Consider the following 15,596-nt stretch of genomic DNA (forward strand, 5'->3'; position numbering starts at 1 on the left):
ACTGACCGCGTCAGGCCCGCCGCACTCACCTCCCTGAAGTGCCCACTTCCTCCAGGTGGATGATCCTGCCGGGAGGGTAGAGAGGGGGGTACTTGGTGGGGGACTCGAGCGGGGAGTCGCTGGAGAAGCTGTAGGCCGGGGACCCGTGCGCCAGCAGGCTCCGCTCCCCGAGGAGAGGCTGCGTCAGGTCGCCCCCATCCAGCTCCGTCGGCAGGTCCTCGGGGTGCCCTCCAAACAGCTCGTACCAGCACGCGCGCAGCAGGATCTTGTACTGAGGGCGAGACCGAGAAGACGGCATGCGTGTGACTCCGTGAGGCTTTCACGGTCCCCGGAGACCTCCTGCGACCCGTGAGCTGGTGGCGGCAACCCCACAGCACTTAGAAGCCTGGCTGCTTTGTTTTTCAACATGGACCTTAGGAGTGTGGAGGTCAGGGGCCCAAACTCAGGTTTCTCTGGGGCAGTGACGCCATCACACTTGAAGCAATATTTAAAAACCAAATTCAGGCAGATTTTGAGGAAAAATTACCCTTAATTCTTTTTAGGCAATTCTGTAAACCAGTTTTACCCTTTACCCTTAAAGACATTAGATACAAATTTTTTTTTTTTAATTTGGGGGAGTGTAGCTGATAAGAAGGAAGTTTATCTTTAAATTAAAAAATTTTTTCTAATTAGCAACAAAAAACGTCACAAAACAAAGATGTTAAGTGAAAAATCATCTCTAGTCCCGTTATCTAAATAAAACCACATTTTGGTGTATTTTTTTGGTGAAAGCTATATATACCTCGTCACCTACCCCTGCCTTGGATTACCTTCTAAGAAGCATTTTTAATCCTTCCGTTTTTAAAAAAACTCTTCAAAACATCATGGATATTTTTCTCTACTGGTAAATAAAAATGCATTTATATTTGTAACAACTATAATATCCCACAGCCCAGCAACACCAGCGCCTTCTAAACTCTGTATCTGGCAGCCTTGTTTTCTAAGCTTTGGGACCAAAACCATCAGAACGCTGTTAGTCATGACAGGACTAAGTATGACCAAAAAAACAAATCACTTAACCAAACAGGGATGGTTCTAGTATAGTATGTTCTAGTTGCAGCTTCCCTGCGCATGGTTTAGCCATTTGCTTCTCAGGCGGCCTCTGCAGAACAGCAGCCAACAGTCTGTGCCGGGGGTAGAAGAGCTTCTAGCAGCATCAGTGCCCTGCGCTATGAGGCCACAAACAGCCTGGCGGGGAGGCCCTAACCCCTGCAGGTCCTCTTCCGCACCCCCCACCCCCGCGTTACCTTGGGCTTGTTGCAGTGAGCAATCACTCGCAAGATTCTCCTCTTCAGATCTTCCAAGTTGGTCACACTTAACCTGTTGAGCAAAAGACCAGACTGAGGCTTAGAACTGCCTTTCCCGCCAGCCCAAGCCCAGACAGGACAGCCAGCAGACTCACCTGGGAATCACGTCCTTGCCCAGAACAAGTGACACGATGAAGGTCTTAGAGTATTCATAAAGGGATTTGCTGAAATAAAAAAATAAAGTGATTATATTGCCCACAGAAGGCTTCCAAGAGAAAGCAAGTAACTGTACCAAGTTAGGAAGAGGTCAGTGTTCACAGAACTCCACTCTATTCTCCACCCTCTAAAGGGGAAGAGAAATAAGAGATTCCAGGTAGAGCAACTCACTGGCCAGATTCTCTTGAAAAAGTAAAAGGCATGGGGGTTTGCGTTACTAGATGTCAGCACTGGGTAGGCAACTAAGGTACTTAACCCAGTGTGGCGTCAGCAGAGTCAGACGAAGCCAGGGGAAAAGTGAGCATAGACGCCTCCCACAGTAGGGGAAGGATGGGCTTTTAGTAAACAGTGCTGAGATAAAGCACTCAAGGTGTGAGCGGGAAGATGAAACGGAATCTCTACCTCATGCTGTACACAAAAAAAACCCCGAATTAAACATAGATTAAAGACCTAGGTAAAGGTGAAAGGTCAGACTAAAAGGCTTTTAAAAGATACGATAGGAGACTAGCTCCATGTCCTTGGGACAGAAAGATTTCTTAAAACGAAAACCTGGGACTTCCCTGGTAGTGCAGTGGTTAAGAATCCACCGGCCAATGCAGGGGACACAGGTTCGATCCTGGTCTGGGAAGATCCCACGTGCCGCAGAACAACTAAGCCTGTGTGCCACAACTACTGAGCCTGCGCTCTAGAGCCCGTGAGCCACAACTACTGAGCCCATGTGCCACAACTACTGAAGCCTGTGCTCCACAACAAGAAGCCACTGCAGTGAGAAGCCCACGCACCGCAATGAAGAGTAGCCCCCGCTCGCTGCAACTAGAGATAGCCTGCACGCAGCAACGAAGACCCAACACAGCCAAAAATAATGACAAATTAGTCAATGTTAAAATTAAGAACCGATAAAGACTTGACCCAGACACATCAAGGAGTGAGTATATTTACAACACATACTTAGAACCAACAAAGAAGTGATATACTGAATATATATACAAACCAGTGAGAAAAAAAAGACAATACAATAGAAACGTGGGCAAAAGGAACTTCATGAGAGTGGAAATTCAATAAAAATATGAAGAGACTCAACTTCATCATGGAAATGCAAATTAAACAGTGAAACATCACTGCGTGCCCATCAGATTGACAAAAATGTTCAAATTGGACTCTATTAAGTGTTAGAATGTGGAGGGGTATGCACGCTGCCGGTAAGGTGTGAATGGGTGCAGCCACAACACGCAAAGCGCGAGCATGTGCACACTCCATGACCCAGCACGTCTGTGACAGCCCGATGTCCGTCACCAGCAGAACGGATAATTTGTGATATGTGATGAAACAACGAGAATTTACACAATAACATTTCAGACATCAAACAATGTGCGGGAAAAAAATAACAAAAAAAGTATAATTCCCTTTCTCTGAATTTCAAAATCATGCAAATCCAGACTATGTAGAGACATGTCTACAGGTGGTAAAACTGATTTTTAAAGCAAGGGAAGGGACTTCCTGGCGGTCCAGTGGTTAGGACTCTGCGCTTCACTGCAGGGGGCATGGGCTCAATCCCTGGCTGGGGAGCTAAGATCCTGCAAGGCCACATGGTGCAGCCAAAAATTAAAAAACAATTTTTTTTAATTAAAAAAAAAAGCAAGGGAAGAATTTTCACAAAGATCAGGACAGTGATTCCCTGTGAACAGGAAAGGAGAGGACACACAGGGACTCTTCTAAGGCACTGGCAACGTTTATTTCTCCACTTGGGTGGGTGCAGAGGTATGTGACTATTTTTAAATCAGCTTTATTGAGGTGTAATTTACAACAGTAAAATCACACCCATTGTAAGTGTACAATTTGATGACTCTTGACAAATGTCTATAATTGTTTAGCAACCACCTCAATCAAGACGTGGAGCATTTCCATCCCCCGCCCCCCCCCCCCCCCCGCCCGGCTCCCTGTGTCCTTCTGCAATACCCCATCCCCAACCCCAGGCAACCACTATCTGCTTTTTGTTGTTATAGTTTTGTCTTTTCCAAAATGTCATATAGGGACTTCCCTGGTGGTGCAGTGGTTAAGAATCCACCTGCCAGTGCAGAGGACACAGGTTCAAGCCCTGCTCCGGGAAGATCCCACATGCCACAGAGCAACTAAGCCCATGAGCCACAACTACTGAGCCCGCGTGCCACAACAACTGAAGCCCGTGCACCTAGAGGCCACACTCTGCAACAAGAGAAGCCACCACAACTAGAGAAAGCCCGCACACAGCAACGAAGACCCAACACAGCCAAAAATAAATAAATAAAATAAACTTATTAAAAAAAATTTTTTTTTAAATGTCATAAGTGAAATCACACAGTAAGGTCTCTTGTGTCACGTTTCTTTCACACAGCAAAATGCATCCAAGTTGTATGGATTTTTGCTTATTACTCTAAAAAACATGTTTTATCTTTGTTTCACTGAATAAAAAGTTATTTTAAAAAGTCACTTTCGTGTCTTATATGTATAAATATGTGTTTTAATATTAAAAGAGCTTTTAAAAATTTTAAAGGTACACATTTATGTATAAAGATATTGATAGATTTATAATAATGAAAAAATGAAAAGAATGTAAATATCAGTATGGGAATAAATAAAAGTGGTGTAACCAGATGATAGAAAACTAAGTTAATTTAAAAACATGTTCTCAAAGAATAGTTAAGGATATAATGTATACAGAGTATTAGAAAAACACATATCCACACACAAAGAGCTGGAAGAAAGCAAACATGAATAGTTACAGTGATGACTTCTGGGTAGATCCTGATCTCTCCACTTATTTATATTTTTCAAAAATTCTACGATGGATACAAATTTAATTTTTACCCCTTTCATTTTTTATTTTTTTTAATGGTCATACAGATTTCTTCTATCATCAGGCCAAAGATTATACAGGATTAAGTATGTTGAATCAGAAAAGAAAAATAATTTTCAAACTCAAAAAATGAATTAGTAACCAAATTCAGTGAAGTTGCAGGATACAAAATTAATATACAGAAACTGTTGCGTTTCTATATACTAATAATAAACTATCAGAAAGAGAAGTTAAGAAAACAATCCCATTTATAATTACATCAAAAAGAATAGGACTTCGCTGGTGGTCCTGTGGTTAAGAATCTGCTTTCCAATGCAGGGGACGCGAGTTGATCCCTGGTCAGGGAACTAAGATCCCACATGCCGCAGGGCAACTAAGCCCGCACCGCAACTACTGAGCCCGTGTGCTCTAGAGCCCATGCACCACAACTAGAGAGAAGCCCAAGCACCACAACGAAGATGCAGTGTGCCACAACTCAGACCCAATGCAAACAAATAAATATTGAAAAAAAAAAGAATAAAGTACCTAGGAATAAATTTAACCAAGGAGGTGAAAGACCTGCACAGTGAAAACTAGAAGCCACTGATGAAAGAAACTGAAGAAGACACAAATAAATGAAAAGGTATTCTGTGCTTATGAATTAAAAGAATTATTACTAAAATGTCCATATTACCCAAAGAAATCTACAGATTCAATGTAATCCTAATCAAAATTCCAATGGCATTTCTCAAGAAATAGAACAAACAACACTAAAATTCATTTGGAAGCACAAGAGACCCCAAACAGCCCTAAGCAATCTTGAGAAAGAAAAACAAAGCTGGAGATATCGTGATGTGATCCTTGATTTCATAATATAATACAAAGCTAAAGTAATCAGAACAGTATGATGATTAGTATAAATACAGACACACAGATCAATGGAACAGAACAGGGAGCCCAGAAATAAGCCCATGCACTTACGGTGAATTAATTAAGAAGGGAGCTGAGAATACACAGTGGGGAGAAGACAGTCTCTTCGATAAATGATGTTGGGAAAACTGGACCACTATCTCACCATACACAAAAGTTAATTCAAAATGGGTTAAAGACATTTAAATGTAAGACCTGAAATCAGAATACACCTAGAAGAAGACATAGGCAGTAAGCTCCTTGACATTGGTCTTGGTGATGATTTTTTGGATTTGACACCAAAAACAAAGGCAACAAAAGCCTAATCAAATGGGACTACATCCAACTAAAAAGCTTTTGCACAGCAAAGGAAACCATTGACAAAACGAAAAGGCGACTTACTGAATGGAAGAAAGTATTTGCAAATCATATACCCGGTAGAGGTTAAAACCAAAATACATAAAGAATTCATATAACTCAATAGCAATAAGACAATCTGACGGGGACTTCCCTGGCGGTCCAGTGGTTGAAACGCCGAGCTTCCACTGCAGGGGGCGTGACCCCTGCAGGGTTCAAGCCCTGGTCCGGGAACTAGGATCCCACATGTCGCGTGTCCAAAAGACAAGGGCAGACGATCTAAGTAGACATTTTTCCAAAGAAGACACACAGATGGCCAACAGGTAACGTGAAAAGATGCTCAACATTACTAATCATCAGGGAAATGCAAATCAAATGAAAATGCAAAGCTTGAGATGGTACCTCGCACCTGTCAGAATGGCTATTATCCTAAAAAGATAAACGAAATAACAAGCACTGGCCAGATGTGGAGGAAAGGGAATGCTTGTGCATTGCTGGTGGGGATGTAAACTGGTGCAGCCACTACAAAAGAACAGTATGAAAAAAAAAAAAAACAGTATGGAGGTTCCTCAAAAAATTAAAAATAGAACTACCATATGATGATCCAGCAATTCCACTTGTAGGTATTTATCCAAAGAAGATGAAGACGCTGACTTGAAAGATACCTGCACCCCCATGTTCACTGCAGCATTATTTACAATAGCCAAGACATGGAAAAAACCTAAGTGTCCGCTAACGGATGAATGGACAAAGACGTGTGTGTGTGTGTGTGTGTGTGTGTGTGTGTGTGTGTGTGTGATGGAATATTAGTCAGCCATAAAAGGTAACGAAATCTTGCCATTTGTGGATGGACAACAACGTGGATGGACCTTAAGAGCATTACGCTAAGTGAAATAAGAGACAGAAAGGCAAATACCATGTGATCTCACTTATATGTGAAAACTGAAAAAACAAACCAAGCTCACAGGTACAGAGAACAGACGGGGCTGCCAGAGGCGGGGGGTGGGAGGGGAGGCAGTGAAATGGGAGAAAGGAGTCCAAAGGTACAAGCTTCCAGTTATAAAATCAATAAGTTATTGGGATGTAACGTACAGCATGGCGACTGCAGTTAACCATGCTGTGCTGCGTATGTGAAAGCTGCTAGGAAAGTAAATCTTAAAAGTTCTCACAAGGAAAAATGATTCTGTAACTATCTGTTAACTAGACTTATTGCGATCATTTCACAGCATATACAAATATCGAATCGTTACGTTGTACATCTGAAACTAATATAATTATACCTCAGTTTAAAAAAAGTCAAATCAAAGCTATGGTTAGAGAGACCTATGAAAAGCTATCCAGTCTTTTTTCAACCAAACAGGGCTTTGAAACAAACTTCTCCTGAGGATGAGAAATTGTTAACTAACTTGCAGATAAGAGACCAGTTCTGACCATATGACTTGTGAGTAGCACCTCCTTACAGGAAAGGAAACAAAGAAGTACCTCAGCAGCCCCCTGGGCGGGGAAAAGGCGTAACACCTGACTCGTGGGTATGGGCTTCTGAGCATGATGGTCAACAGGGCTGCGGCGCCTGCCCCCAGGCTGTGCCCCACGATGACCAGCCGGTATTCCTAGGGGGCAAATGCAGAATGAGTAAAGGTTAAGAAAACAAATAGCTAATGGCAGAGAAAACGAAAGAAAAGAAGAATTAAAATCTCACAGGTGCAATGCTGAACGCCTGGCTCAAAATCCCGTCGTTGATGAGTCGTCGGTAAATGTATCTGGCAGCTTGAGAAATCCCCTGAAAGTGCAGACACAGAGGTGGCTGGTGACTGTCAGGGCAGGCCTACACGGGGTCTCCTATCGGTGACTCTGTCCCCGCAGACAGGAAAGGCATCCTGGGATCAGCGGGCACATCTACCGCTCACTGCTGTATTCCTGGCACCTGGCACAGAGCTTGGCAAGAAGCAGGGGCTCAAAAAATATTTCCATGAGCGAATAGGTGACGTCAGGAACATCTTTCCACGTCAATGGACATTTCTAAGGCTTCTTCAGCTGCAAAGCATTGTGCTGCGTGGACGTCCCACAGTTTACTTTAGCCAAGTCCCCATGGTCCGTCACATTTAGATTATAAATGGCTGGGCTTTTACAAGTATGTTAAAATGTGGAGTTCTGAATCAGTGACAGTGACTAAGCAGCCACTGTTCCTGCAAAAGCAGAACTAAAACCATCAGAAATGAGTTCTAGGAAGGTCAGGCTTTGGTTTCATTTCCAAAAATAGAATGTAAAACTTCCTAACAAATACAGCTATCTCACGAAACAGACTTTTTGAAAATTAAGTAGTTCCCATCGAGGAGAGAAAACCCTGTCAACCAAAAGCATTTTCGGAGTGCTTCCTGCATGACAACACAGGACGGGCCTGGCCACCGGCCCCGGCAGCCTAACCTCCAACAGGATGAAGTGGGAGAAATTCCACATAAGATGGGAGGCTGTTTTGCTCCTCTCTGAAGCTGCTGCAAATTCCTGATTCAGTAGCTCTATAACCCTGTGAGCAGAACGCGGAACCTGGCCTCGTATGTGAGAAACCAGGAGGTCTGAAGGGTTAACACGCTGTGCACAGTCTGACGGCACTTCTGGACAAACCACCAGATCTCCCTTTCCTCCCCCTCCTACCACACGATGCTGTCGACTTCCGCCAACATTTATTAGGCACCTACCGCGTGTCTGGTTCTGGGCAGCCAGAGCCACTCGGCATCTGGACCACAACTCGGCCGGCTATGAGTCTCCCTGGCACAAGTGTTACAGGTGAAACGCCAAGACCGTTTTCAGCTGCACAGCTTTGAACTCCAACCATCGTGGACAGCGTCAGAGCCAAAACTCGGTACCGAGGCCAAGAGCAGAGAACAGTCCGTGCCCTGAGGCCCTGAGCAGCTGTCTTCCCGGGGGGGGAGGGCAAGAGCTGTGTCACTGAACGAAACGGTGCTGGAGGAGGCCTCCGCTGAGAGCCGGCCAGGCCTGCGGGTCGCAGCTTGGAGGCACAAAGCCTTGGTCTGCGGCCCAAATTCTTCTAAGAGCAGAGCCACAGCTGAGCCCACAGGGCTCTGAGGGTATTCCGCGCTTGGCTAGTTGATGCGTCTCTGTAAGAAGTTTTAAGTTTCTCATTTGTTTTTCTTTATGCACACCCAGTAATAGTTAAACTGGACTTGTCGGTGAATTGAGGTGTGAAAAGACAGCTAAGGGATAAAGGAAAAAAGTTCACATTCCTAGGACTGTCAAGCTCCACGTGGCGGCAGAACAAAAGCCAAATGCCTCCACGCTGGCTCTTCCCTGAAGTGTCCAGGCACAGAAGAAAACAAAACCCCCCAAAGCAACAATAACAAAAAAACCTGGAAGGAAAAAAAGTTGTCCAGACAGGACACTGGGGTTCAATTAGCAGCACCGCAGTCTGGCAATAACACGTGCTTTTATAAAAAGTAAGCATTCCAGCCTAGGTAGCTCAGCTGGGAGAGCATCAGACTTTTAATCTGAGGGCCCAGGGTTCATGTCCGTGTCCAGGCACCAAGAATAAATAAACAGAATTAAAAAAAAAAATTAAGCATTCTATTTAAAAAACTATTACTACAGAAGTAATGCATGTTTTGGTTAAAAACCACACGAAGTGTATAAAAATAGTGGAAGGCCACTGCCCTCCGCCCCCGATATCCTTCTCCCCAGAAGCAGCCGCTGTAACCTTTAGGGAAGGAATCATCCCAGACTTTCCCTCAAATGTTAAAACGCTCAGCTCTACAACCTCGTTAGTCATCAGGAAAATGCGAATCAAAACCACAGTGAGATACCCACTTCACAGCCACTAGAACAGCTACGTTCAAAAAAAAAAAAAAGAGGTCTTCCCTGGTGGTGCAGTGGTTGAGAGTCCACCTGCCGATGCAGGGGACACGGGTGTGTGTCCCGGTCTGGGAAGATCCCACATGCCGCGGCTGGGCCCGTGAGCCATGGCCGCTGAGCCTGCGCGTCTGGAGCCTGTGCTCCGCAACGGGAGAGGCCACAACAGTGAGAGGCCCGCACACCGCCGAAAAAAACAAACAACAAAACACAAAAGTAACCTCTCAGGGCTGTGGTGAGAAGTTGTGCTGGACAGCACCTGGCGCAGAGCAGCGTTAACGCGGGAGACCCCGAACTGAAAATACTCCAGCGCCTTCGAGGTTCCCCTTGGCAGAACATTCCAGACCACACGGCCTCGGCTCCTACCTTGTGTGCCCAGCAGTCCTGCACCTCACACTCGAGGTCGACCGGCTCGCTCTCCGCTGACAGGTCCGTAAGGATGTCCTGGAAACAGTGCGTGGGAAGAGGCCGTCAGCTGGGCTGGGCTAGATGAGGGTGGCTGCGTGGGACAGTCCCCTGGGTCAGGCTGTTGAGAATTGGACCCCAGGTGCCTGAACTCGGGAGAGATGCCAGGTGGCCAGGAAGCTCCTGAGGAACCCACGGCGCAATCAGACATGAAGACTGGGGAGGGGACACGTCTAAGACGCACCCTCTGCCCCCACTCCCTGCACACAGCATCTAAGCACCCACGAAGCACAGAGCCCTGGGCCAGGGTGTTGAGCAAAGCATGGTTCCCGTCCTCCATGGGCCCAGTCAACGGCTGGTTGAAACCTAAGGGAGGGTAAGAGACACGTCACACAGAGCAGAGGAGGGGTGAGCGCTGCAGGGCACGGGGGGCTTCCTGGAGGAGGTGGCCTGAGCCAGAGCCTGATGGAAAAGCTGGTTTTCAGGAAGCAGAGGAGAGAACAGAGGCCGGCATCCTCACCCAGGGGAGCAGCAGGACCCAGGGCAGAGGCATCTGAGCACGGGAAGAGGGCAGTGGGCTGGGCTCACGGGCACTTGACTCTGGAGGCATCGAGGGGCCGCGGGCAGAGCCTGGGAGGCTGGTGTGTCCCTGGGACCCGGGGAGGCCCACCTGCGGGGGAAGGGGCCCCAAAGGTGGCTCTGGCGCTGCCAGGGCTGGGAACTGTGCGCCACAGTGCCGACAGCCTCAACAAGAACCAGGAACCGTGTATAAAACGCAGCGGGAACTGCCTGAGGTTTGCGAGCAGTGGCAGGTCTGACTATGTTCTAGAAAGAGTCCTCTGGACAGTACAAAGGACAGACTGGGAAGACGCGAGACGACAGACAGGGACCGAGGTAGAGGACCTGTCGCTGGCCCAGGAAAGAGAGGCCTGGGACCAGAACCAGGGCTGCGGTGCTGGGACTGGAGGAGACGGGCCGGAGAGGGGCCGGGCAGGACCACACGCGACAGACTGGGCAGGAAGCGAGGAGAGAGCCAGAGACGACTTCAGCTCTGCGGCTTCTTGGTGGGCAAGGGGGCGCCGCATGGTTACTGGGGTGGGCGGTGCCGACGGGAGAGGAGACCCAGGAGCGGGGGCCCGGGCAGACCCAGATAGCTCCTGGCGAGGCAGGGGCAAGGTTGGCGGGGGGCGGGGGGAAGCAGAAGAGGGTGGAGTCTCGTTTCATTTCCTGGGTCAGGAGAAAAGAGAGAACTAGGAAATGAGACTGAGGAACAGCCAAGAAGAGACCAAAAAGCACAACACAGGAGAGAAGAATGTCGCCAGGTGTCTTCGTGGGGCAGAGACCGAGCAGGACGGGAGGGGGCCGCTGGGTGGGGCTGGGCAGTGCTCGTTCCCACGGCACCGGGGGAGCAGCGGCCAGGGGAGCAGCGGCCAGGGGAGCCAGGGGCAGGCACGTCGGGCCGGCTGAGGCCCCCAACAGGAACTGGGGAGGTGGGGTGGGGGGTACCTAAGAGTGGGCTGACTTTGGACTGCATGACTTAACCTACTGTTCTTTCTGGCTTTGGGTGCAGAAAATTCAAGGGGAGGGTCACCCGGGTTGGGGGCCCAGGGAATCCAGTGGGCACCCGCCCGGGAATAGGGGAGCCCAGCCCAGCCAGCGTCTAAGTTTCCAGTATTTCTTGGTTAAAAGGAAATGGCTTTCTCTGCTTTTTCAAAGGGAACATTTGACAGCCCTGGACTCGCCTCCCTGTTTTCCACGCCCGGTGTTTCCCTGTGTCTGATGCTGTCGCTTACGAAGGTTTCCCCTCAGTTCCAGGAAAGCTGGGTCTCCTGGCGTCTGAGCTGCTGACTCCCCGCCCCCAGCCCCCTGGGCCAGCGTGCCAGGCTCCGTACCTGGAGAGACATGGTTCCCCTCACAGCCACCACCACCGACTCCTTCCTGTGGTCCAGGGCCACTAAGAAGGGGAGCTCGTACACCTGGGAGAGAGGAATGAGCATTAGCACAGGTGTCTGCGGACACGGCCGGGCCAGCCCGCAGCGTGTAACACATGCGCTTCCGAGCACAGCGCGGAGGGGTGCACTGATCCCCACCTCTGCTCGTTCTCAGTAGACAGTGTGACTTCTGATTCTCAGTGATGAAAGGCTCTCTAAAGCCAAGCCCCTTTTACCCTCGGGGGCAGGGGATAGAGCCATCTCAGCGTGCAAGACCAGAGCCTCCACTCTGGGTCAGTGCAAGCAGCGGGTGACAGGCTCTGGGCGCCGTAAGCACCCACTTGCATCAGCACCGACCGCAGGTCCAGCGGTAACCCTAGGCTCCTGCCTTCGCATCTGCAGAGGCTCCTGGAGGAGCAGCGAGAGGGTCTGGGTTAGGCAGACCTGCCTCAGGAACTCTGCTCCACCCCATTCCTGCCGTGGGACCCCAAGCAAATGTCTGAAGTTCTCTTCGACCCCATTTCCTCATCTTTAAGGAGGACAGCATGGTGTGCTGTCCTCCAGCTGGTGTGACACCACGGGGACGGCCACCTGTGCGTGGTGAACGGTCGTGCATGTGGAGCCAGCAGGAGAGGACAGACTGCCGACTTCACTGCCCTGGTTTCCGCAGGAGAGGGACTTCTACTGATGACCTTGTGGGGCGCTCCTTGAAAGAGCCCACAGAGCAGTCACGAGCCTTCTGTGGAAAATCACCTCCTTTAAACCCCATCCGCTTTCTGTCATCACCACGCAGTGACAGGGCAGCACAGGGCTCACGGGCTCCTGCGCTTTGCTGGGTACCAGATTCACTGCGGACATGAAAACAAGATCCTGGACGTTCTGATCTCAGTGGGGTGGGGTGTGACTTTTACACCTCCCAGGTGAGTCTAAAATGCAGCAGTTTGGGAGCCAGGGGGGTCAAGAACAGGACACCAGTGGTTGCCTGGATCGTCTGTGCGCTGGAACCGTGGGGGGCTCCTGAGCTGGGGTCCCATCGTCACAGATTCTGACTTCATTCATGTGGGGTCTGGCCTGGGCTTCTGAGTTTTAAAAGCTCCCCAGGAGATCCCAGTAGACAGCAGATGTGAGAGCCGCTGCGCTTGGCCGCAGGTTCTGGGCTTCCGGTGCCTGTGAGGACCGTGTGGGGAGCCACGAAGCAATGCAGGACGGGTCCCTGAAGCCAGACTGGCTTCCGCAGGTTCACTAGCCAGCCCTGCGATTCCGGGACCCTCCCAAGTGTGAGACCCACTGCACTGCACTGCACTCATAGGATGGAGCTCAGACCCAGAGGCTAGGATTGATCAACCCCGGTGACCTGTGTGGGATTAACGCCAAGTGCAACTCATTGTTCTTCACTAAAAATGGGCTCAGGTGAAACACAGCATAGTCTCCCTGATGAAGACTTTCTGCCCCATCTTATGTTAAACCTGTGGGGGCTTCAAGAGCGTTTGTGAACCTCGGAGATAGTGCGCTAAACTTGGGGTACGTGTCTGTGTATGTGTCCCCACACACTTTTCCGGGGGAATAGTTTATAACGTCCACCAGAATCTCGAAGGACTCCAAGACCCAGAAGAAGTTAGGAGGCACTGCTCACCCTACCTTGTCGTGAAAGCTGACGTGAATGAAATCCCGGTACTGCAGCCCCGTCGTCTGCAGGATGGAGCCAAAGTGACAGTTGAGCTGATCACCTCCAACCAAGTCATAATCGGTTGTCCGGCTTCTGCAACTAAAACGGGGGCAGAGGCGTTACTGCGCCAACCAGAGCCACGTACCGAGGAAGACCCCACCCTGCCGTCCCGTTTCCTAGCAAACCTGAGGGCGCCCGCTGCAAGTCTGCACAGCTCAGTCTGGCGAACCTATAGTGGCCTTGAAATGACACTTCTGTGTACACGACTTACTACAGTCTGACCTATTTATTAATGCTTTACATACTCAAAACTTAAACCAACAAGGATGGGAGAGACCCTAAAAGCACCAGGAACGGGACAAGCCGGCATCAGGGATCTCCTGATACGATGTACTAAGAAGGACGCGCGCTCCGCATGGAAGCATTCCTGCCAAAGATGTGTAACTTGAACCTAATCGTGAAGAAGTCACCAGACGAATGCAAAGTGAGGGCAGCATACAAAGTACCCAGACTGTCCTTTTCAAAATGTCGATATTGTGAAAGACTTAAAAAAAAAAAAAGACTGAGGAACTGTTCCAAACTGGAGGAGACTCAGGAGACATGACAGCTAAATGCAATCCACGCTCCCGGACTGGAAGAAAATGTGCTACAAGGGGTATTACTGGAACAACTGGAAAAATTGGAATAGCTAACGATTAATGATCAACTTCCTGAATTTTATAACTGTACTGTAATTTATGGCAAAGAAAGACCTCGTTCTTAAGAAATACAAGCTGAGGTAATTCGAGGGAAAGGGGCATGATGCCCGCAACTGAATCTCCAGTGGTTCTGGGGGGAGAAACACGTATTTATGGAGAGAGTGATACAGCACATGTGACAAAACTGAGTCACCACTGGTCATTTTAGATAAAGGACGTGGGCGTTCTTAGCACTGCTCTTGCGGTTTTGGAAATATTTCAAAATAGGAAGTTTTTTTAAACAGGGAAATGGGATTATTTTTAGAAAATAAAGTACGGACACCATAGCAAGCAACATCCGGGGCGGAATGAGGATGGAGGCCTCAGACTGCCGACCTACCAGTCACCACCAATCCTGCACAGCCCTGTAAAAGGGTTTCTGTAAATATAGAGGGGCCACCCATAGGCAGCTGCGGCGAACTGCATATAGTGATGACAGTTTTCTAATTCTGCGTCCAAATCAGCTTCCTGGAAGAGAAGAAGAAAAGCTTTTTGTTTAGGGGAGCCCATCAAGGAGAGGATCAACACACTATGATCTTTCTTTTTTTTAACCTGATTTTCATTTTATATTGGAGTATAGTTGGTTTACCATGTTGTGTTAGTTTCAGGTGTACAGCAAAGTGATTCAGTTATACATATACCTATATCTATTCCTTTTCAGATTCTCTTCCCATATAGGTTATTACAAGACGTTGAGTTCCCTTTGCTACAAAGTAGGTCCTTGTGGATTATCTATTTGATAAACAGTAGAACACACTATGATCTTAAACCTGAACTCAAGTTCCTGATTCTTCCCTTTCTTTCTTCAGGGAATAGACCTCTCGGAGGACTTCCACTGGGAAAACTGGTCCTTAAATACAGACAGATGAACCCCTCATTTTCGGAGAATGCAGAAGTTAGCAGCAAAAATCCCTAATGACTTTCCTGACTCCTGGTGAAATAAGCCCAGGACTTCCTGCTGGATGCAGATGCAGACGCCCCTGCAACAAATGGGCTTCTGGGAACTAGGTGCAGAGATAGACACACAATCCGTATGCAATTTTCTCTTTCAAAAGCACAGAAGTCTGTAGCGGGAAAGCAATCATCAAGCAAAGCTGAACTGTCTCTGTTCCCCAGACCCAGAGAAGAGAGCAAACACACTCTGGGAGAACCAGGTCCCACCCCAGAGGGAATTTTCGATATGCAGACAACAGCCAATTTCCTAAAAGAGAATCTCAGGGGAAAAAAAAAAAAAATACAACGGGTGGTGAACGGGCCAGGAGTGGGCTCCCTCTACGTGAACTCCAGGTGACGAGGAGACGCCCCACCGGACAGGTGACAAACCACAACTAGCAAAAGCCTCAAGTCAGATTCCAATCAACTGCTCCTGAAACGGTTGCTTTTTTTTTTTTTAATTTACAAGTAGGTGTAAATGTC

The 15,596-nt window shown here is 48.3% G+C and overlaps 1 protein-coding gene, 1 long non-coding RNA gene and 1 other non-coding gene across 4 annotated transcripts in view; 2 read left to right on the forward strand and 1 right to left on the reverse strand.

The window, feature by feature from the left end:
* Positions 1–3,968, forward strand: part of LOC125961467 (uncharacterized) — a 96,117-nt gene extending 92,149 nt beyond the window's left edge. Inside the window, exon 2 of the long non-coding RNA XR_007472209.1 lies at positions 2,111–3,968. This is a non-coding gene — a long non-coding RNA (uncharacterized LOC125961467). The remainder of the gene's footprint in view (positions 1–2,110) is intronic.
* DAGLB (diacylglycerol lipase beta) overlaps positions 1–15,596 on the reverse strand; it is a 31,052-nt gene that overhangs the window by 3,630 nt on the left and 11,826 nt on the right. Inside the window, exons 6-14 of one of the 2 annotated variants that reach the window (XM_004268940.4) lie at positions 14,521–14,648; positions 13,416–13,542; positions 11,739–11,822; positions 9,808–9,885; positions 7,280–7,360; positions 7,063–7,190; positions 1,442–1,510; positions 1,287–1,359; positions 30–271 (exon numbers count right to left, since the gene is read on the reverse strand). In XM_004268940.4, coding sequence (XP_004268988.2) covers positions 30–271; positions 1,287–1,359; positions 1,442–1,510; positions 7,063–7,190; positions 7,280–7,360; positions 9,808–9,885; positions 11,739–11,822; positions 13,416–13,542; positions 14,521–14,648 — 1,010 coding nt within the window. The remainder of the gene's footprint in view (positions 1–29; positions 272–1,286; positions 1,360–1,441; positions 1,511–7,062; positions 7,191–7,279; positions 7,361–9,807; positions 9,886–11,738; positions 11,823–13,415; positions 13,543–14,520; positions 14,649–15,596) is intronic. The other variant, XM_004268941.4, reaches the window with a different exon arrangement.
* TRNAK-UUU (transfer RNA lysine (anticodon UUU)) lies at positions 9,045–9,117 on the forward strand. The gene has a single exon. It is a non-coding gene; the product is annotated as a tRNA-Lys (tRNA).

Source organism: Orcinus orca, chromosome 16 (genome assembly GCF_937001465.1).
Source record: "Orcinus orca chromosome 16, mOrcOrc1.1, whole genome shotgun sequence".
In the NCBI taxonomy this organism is placed as follows: Eukaryota; Metazoa; Chordata; class Mammalia; order Artiodactyla; family Delphinidae; genus Orcinus; species Orcinus orca.